Source organism: Ipomoea nil, unplaced genomic scaffold (assembly GCF_001879475.1).
Source record: "Ipomoea nil cultivar Tokyo-kokei standard unplaced genomic scaffold, Asagao_1.1 scaffold0805, whole genome shotgun sequence".
In the NCBI taxonomy this organism is placed as follows: domain Eukaryota; kingdom Viridiplantae; phylum Streptophyta; class Magnoliopsida; order Solanales; family Convolvulaceae; genus Ipomoea; species Ipomoea nil.
The window spans coordinates 2,687,167-2,693,827 of NW_017617233.1; the positions used below are offsets into that span (position 1 = coordinate 2,687,167).

The 6,661-nt window shown below is 31.1% G+C and overlaps 1 protein-coding gene across 2 annotated transcripts; it reads right to left on the reverse strand.

The window, feature by feature from the left end:
• Window positions 1-642: 642 nt before the first annotated feature.
• On the reverse strand, window positions 643-2,936 carry LOC109177647 (transcription factor MYB90-like). 2 transcript variants are annotated; one of them, XM_019327062.1, is made up of 3 exons: window positions 2,686-2,936; window positions 2,102-2,231; window positions 643-1,436 (listed from the first exon to the last, which is right to left on the reverse strand). In XM_019327062.1, exons 1-3 carry the CDS (start codon window positions 2,819-2,821, stop codon window positions 908-910), a joined length of 795 nt encoding a protein of 264 aa, XP_019182607.1. In that variant the 5' UTR covers window positions 2,822-2,936; the 3' UTR covers window positions 643-907. The 2 variants fall into 2 exon arrangements, with proteins under 2 accessions (XP_019182607.1, XP_019182606.1); XM_019327061.1 differs by having other exon boundaries at window positions 643-1,448.
• Between the last annotated feature and the right edge of the window lie 3,725 nt (window positions 2,937-6,661).

Here is a 6,661-nt window from a genome sequence, read left to right on the forward strand (position 1 = left end):
TGACTTTCTCAAAAAGTTGATCGAAAAAGCTACTTTGCTTTTTGAGTTTTAGTGTTTTGAAGGAATAAGCTGTAACAAAAAGTTAATCAAACATTTATAGTGATTTTTTAACAAGTCAAACAACTAATAGTGATCAAATAAGTCAAAATTGACTGATAAGGTAACTATGTTACCAAACAGGGGAATTACAATTGTCTACTCTACTTTTTTTATTTGAGGAGAGAAATTAAACCCATTGTCACTACTGGAAATTATGGAATTTCCGACTACCTGAAAGTGATCTTAAATCAAGTTGATACCAAAAAGTGGTCGGAAAGATTTTTCCGGATATCAAAAGTGATCGGAACAAGGTTTTTGACCTATTTAAGATCACTTTCAGGTGGTCGTAAATTTTATAATTTCCGGTAGTGTGTAATTATAGGGTGTGCACCTCGTAAACCCCACTCTTATATAGTAGTAATGTAGTATGCAAATTACATATGATAAGTAGAATACAATAAGAACACCTTGTATCACAAACTCAACCAAGAAAATGTCGTAGACAACGTAACGATTGTCTAGCTTCATTTTTATTGCAAACTCAATGGCGTAAAAGTTCACATAATAATAATAATAAATTACAACTTTTTAATATTTGAATTATAAAAAAATAACACTTTTTATTCTTAAATTATACCGTCCTAACTTTTTTATCCATCAATTGTTTGCAAAGTGGCATTTAAAAACCAAATTCTAATAGAACTTAGTTACGAAAATAGCCACTTTGTAGATAATTGAGCGGAAAAAGTGACGATGTAATTAATAATGTGCTACTCCTCTATAATTCAAGAGGAAAAATATCATTTTTCCCCTAAATATTTAAAGTTAAATTTAAGAAACTAAAAGACTTTAGCTAAGGGACCTAGGCTTAGCTCAAAAGGTCCAAAAGGTCCGAATCTATGTGAAAATCACACCATTCGATTTGTCCTTCCTGCATGCACGTCATTCCGTCACCGTCGAATTCCATGTCTAAGAGAAAATCATCCAACCACGGCGCTAAGTTGTCTGAGGTTTCTGCTTCTTCCGGCGGATCTATAATTGAGTTGTTTGGATCTACGTTTTCCATTAGCCGCGGCACCGACGTTGATTCCGCCGCCTCCGGTGGCGGCGGCGGCGGCGGCGGCATATTATGTCCTTGGAGTTGAACTACTTCTTCACTGGTAACAATGGTAGTTTTTCCGGTCATCGGCAACGTTCGAGATGAGGAGGTCACCACGAATCTCCGAGGTTGTGGTCTAATGACGACGGTTTTTTCCGTGGTTTTCGGAGCTTTGTCCTTCCATTTTTCTTGCCCAGAAGAAGGTGTAGCAATTGTCTTCTTCTGGAGGCGCGTGTTCCAGAGATTCTTCACGTCGTTAGCTGTTCTTCCCGGAATTCTACCGGCGATAAGCGACCACCTACATACAAAGCTAACATACATACTTAAAAAAGAAAAAGAAAATATTTACATTTTTGGTCATCTTGTTATAGGCCGATAAGACTTAATTTATGAGTTATATGGGTGATCATTTTTAACCATGTGCATGTGTCGATTTTAGTCTTGAAAGATCAATACAAACACTTTATTAAATGACATATAGTGGTAGCAGAAATTGTCTTCAAAGAACTAAAATCACTACTTCACGCGTAACTTAGTAATTAAAGATGGTCACATATATAACTCAATGATCAAATCTGCATCATTGGTATAACTTTTGGACCAAAAATATAATTTTTTTCTAAAGAAAAATAAAAGTACCCATTTAACTTCTACATGAAAACATTATGTATTTCCTCTTAATTAAAAATTTATTTTCTTTTAAATAAAGAATTAAAAGTGGATAAATTAGTCATTCTCATTTGTAATGTAGTCCATAAATAATATAGCAAAATTGACTTAATTTAGTTAAAAAAGATACCTAATTTGCTTGCCCACAAGACACCTAATTTGCTAACTTTATAATATATGTTTAATTTAATATTGAAATTATACATTTTTTTAAGTGATAAGATAAACTCTCACTCTACTCAAAGATGTACAATGAGTACTAGCCTGCAAACCAAAAAAATAAACTGCACTTACCTATTGCCTAAGAGTTTATGTAGACGCATGATGAGATCAATTTCATCCAAATTGAAATCGCCTCTCTTTATATCAGGACGAAGATAATTCAACCATCTTAATCTGCAACTTTTCCTGCACCTATTCAGGCCTTTTGAAAATAAAGAGATGCATTATATTTATGAATTACTTGTGGGTAAACTTTTATACATTATTATAAAGATAACAATACCATACATACAAAAATTATTCAGCACTTTTTACCTCCGTGTCATCATGTAAAAAAAAAAAAAAAAAAACCACTTTATTTTCTTTACATTGTTTCCATGGACTCATATGACCAAAATACTTCAATTCAACTTTTCATACACTTAAAATTTGTTCTATATACATACATATTCATGGTTGAATCCCTAACCTGAAGGGAACTCAACTAAACACAGAGACTAGACCACTGTCGTTAGTGAGACTCGATCTCGAGTCATTATTCTTAAACTTCACCTCTATGACCAACTAAGTTGCAGGCATATATATATATATATATATATATATATATTCATGCATGAAGTGATGGAAGTGTGTAATTGATATACATTACCACTTACCAGCTCTAACGGGAACTAGATGCCATTTTCCTTCACCGTATTTGTGAATGCACTTCCTCAACAGATTATCTTCCTGTTCCGTCCAGGCCCCCTTTTTCATCACTCCCGACGGCGGCTCTGAAGACGAATCAGCCATGGAAACTGGCAAGGCCAGCTTGCCTAGCTTAGCTAGCTACTATACCAAACCTTAGCCTGATAACTGATAAGGTGGCAGAGCTGCGTGCGTGCTAGATAGCTGCAGGATTGATGGGGCTGTCTTATTCTATATATTAATTTCCCACTTGGTCTCCCTATGGGAAAACTTTATCATAACAAATTATAATGTGGACATAAGTATACAAAAATAATACTCCTTCCATCCCATTGAGTTAATTTTACTTTTAGTTCTATGACTATTGAAGCCTTGTTAATTTCAATCAATGACTTTTAAAACTGTCAATTTAATGTCTTAACTATTCAACTTTTATCCATTTTGGCCACTCCAACCAAAACTCACCGAAAAATATTACTAGGTAAAATAAAGAAGGTATTTTAGTCTTTTTACTTCCATTTCCTTTCTTCTTTAAAATAGCCTCATTATTTTATCCATTAATATTTTTCGATGAGTCGTGGCCAGCAATTTAGCCGGAGTGATCAAAATTGATAAAAATTTAATAGTTAAGGTACTAAACTGACAGTTTCAAAAGTCGTGGATTGAAATTAACAAGACTCAATAGTCATTGGACGAAAAGTGAAATTAACTTCATCCCATTCTATGGCTGGTTCGGTTACAAAGATTTGACTGAAAAATTATTTTTAATTCAATAATTCATAATACTAAGTTTAGTATTAGACTATTAGTATATATATATATATATATATATATATATATATATATATATATATATATATATAATATAAGTCCAAAATATATAATGAAGTCCAAATTCACCAAATAAAAATAAATAAATCTAAGTAATTAATTATGTAGTTTTTTTTTTTTTTTTTTTTTTTTTTTGAAATCAACCATAACCCATTTATTAACAGATGAATAAGATAATAGAGTCAGGAGGGATCGAGCCTCAATACATAGTTTGATCCTGATCGTAAGCTAATAAAGCTAGAGTATGAGCATGTAAATTAAGTGTTCTAGTAATAAAACTCATAGAGCAATAAGTAAATAAAGACATAGCTATCCTACATTGGTCCACAACGACCCCAACGTAGGACAAAATAGCCGTAGATTTCGAGCATATCGCATTCTTTAGCACCAAGCAGTCTGTTAGGAGATCCACCTCTACCACGTTTCGTTCCTTATGCCAAGATAAGACTTCTTTACAAACTAGCGCCTCCGTCATAAGTGGTGAGAAACAGCCCGAAGCTTGCCGTTCGTCGCGACCTTGAACGAGCCATCGTGGGCGAGTAACACAGCTCCGTAATTAATTATGTAGTTATTTTGTTATTTACTTACACTTTTAGGATGTACATTTGCTAATTCAAAAGATTAATTTTAAAATTGGAAAAACTAATGTAAATATTAGTTCTTTAATTCGTGATTTTGGAATATTAAAAAAAAAATCAGTTAATTAATTTGATAAAAGAGTGACAAATAATATTATTATTGTTTATAATTTGTGTAATGCAAAAATTTATAAAGTGTCATTTTGACATGGATCTCAATCGTTACATAAAGTATCATTAAAAATTATTATCTACAATACATAGTTTAATTATGTATGTTATATATAATGATATTATGCGTGTATAATCGGAATTGATGTTTATTAACATTGTAAATTTTTTGCTATGATTCTTGTTGAGCATATAATATATATAAACATAAATGTGCTATCCAACTATCAGCATAGACTTTTAGTTGAGATGGAGTACATGCTTTAATTTGGTATCAGAGCCATGCCAAAGGCCCATAGGTTTGAATCTTCGCGTCTTACTCGATAAAAAAAAAAAAGACTATGGTCCACGTGTTGCTTGGAGCCCATCAAAAGTAATTGGCCCACACACGTGGGGGGCGTGTTGAGCATATAATATATATAAACATAAATGTGCAATCCAACTCCAACTATCAGCTTAGGCTTTTAGTTGAGATGATGGAGCACATGCTTCAATTATTCTGACCCTCATGACATGAATTTTCTGGCTCCACCCATGCATATAAATATTACAAAATCTATAATAATAAGATCGAGCCTCAGTGGAGACGTTGTTGACTCTGTGTGCTTCATTAGGTTGAGAAAGTATGTTTGAACAGACACTACAATGTAATAGAGTAAGTAGCATTCAAAAAATAATAATAATATTTTATTTATTTTAAATTAGTATTATTATTATTTTTTTTTTGTAATAACTATTTTAATTTTTTTTATCATAAGTAACAAGTAATTATCCATTCAATATGTTTGTTGTTATACAATGGAGCATGGTCCACACACCGATGTGTGGACCATGATCGTTGAATGAAACTGTAGTAGAATTAAAATTAAAATAATAATTTAGTGTTACTAAAATGAAACTAGTGTGTGCGAAAAATGAAATTAAAAAACAGAGTACATTATTGTCAAATGAATCTGTAGTATAATTAAAATGATATTTTAGTATTGTTGTAGTAAAACTAGTTTTCGTGAAAAATGAAACTAAAATCCAGAGTCATACAATAACATATATTGTCAAATAACCTGAAGTGCAATTAAATTAATATCTCAACATTATTATAATTAAACTAGTGTGTGTACAGCATGAAACAAAAAAATAGAACTCAAGCAATAATGCATATTATCAAATAAATCTATAGTAGAATTAAAATGATTCTTTAGTATTGATATAATGAAACTAGTGTGAAGGGAAAATGAAACTAAAAAACATAACAATATTGTCAAATGAAACTGAAGTATAATTAAAATGATACATATTTTATGGTCTACGCTATTACATAAATCATGGTCCACAATAAAATTTTCTTTAAATTTGTCTTATAAATTAAGACCTGTGAAACGGTCTTACGCAAATGATATTCATTGTTGAGTGTTTTATGTTAATGGAAAGCAAAATGTAATACTCCGTAAATTCATTATCTGATGATTCTGAACAATAATAAACAAACACCCAAATAAACTATTTGTTTGATGGGCCATTTAAGTATTCAACCATTCATTGGTCTTTTACAGACAAATTTCTTTTATGTGTCAGTTGTGGCAAATTATTGCATGGCTCATGCTCCACACAATTGTGTGGATTATGAATATCAGGTATATTTTTAATATATTAAAAATACATTATTTTTGTATTAAAGGTAAATTATTTTTGTATTGAAGGTACATTATATAAATAATGTATCTTTAGTATATTAAAAATATATTTTTAAAAATGTATCTTATGTATATAAATAATATATTTTAGTATATTGAAATTATACTTTTTATTTATAGTTCACACAATTGTGTGGACTATGATCAATGCAATAATGATTGGTCAGTTGTCTTAATAAAGGCAGCATTGGGCAAGTTTAATTTCTTTTTGGGCCTTGTGCTTGCTATAGTCTCATTAGTTATTAGTATGCTATGTGAGACAAGTTATGATCCACACACTTCTATTGAACAAATTATGCTGTGGACTACACGAATCCAAAACGATGTCATTTTTAGGGAAAACGTGATATTTTTGTTTTAAAAAAAATTTGATTTTGTCTCGCCGTTAACGGCGTTATTCGTTTATGGAGTTATGAATGTACAGGTATGGAATTATGAATGTACAATTATGGATTTATGAATGTACAGTTATGGAATTATGAATGTAAGTTATGGAATTATGAACACAGAGCTCTGACGTTATGAACTTACAATTATGAACATAGTGATAAAATTATGAACATAGAGCTCTAAAATTGCGAACATAGAACTTCGAAAATTATAAATTTACAGTTATTGAATTATGAATGTACAGTTACGGAATTATGAATGTACAGTTATGGAAGTATGAATGT

Coding starts and splice junctions, on each gene's coding strand:
- LOC109177647 (XM_019327061.1), bottom strand. CDS start 2,821: ATGGCTGATTCGTCTTCAGAGCCGCCGTCGGGAGTGATGAAAAAGGGG. Junction 2,232..2,685: donor TCTAGTTCCCGTTAGAGCTG/GTAAGTGGTAAT, acceptor TATTTTCAAAAG/GCCTGAATAGGTGCAGGAAA. Junction 1,449..2,101: donor CATAAACTCTTAGGCAATAG/GTAAGTGCAGTT, acceptor TATGTATGTTAG/CTTTGTATGTAGGTGGTCGC.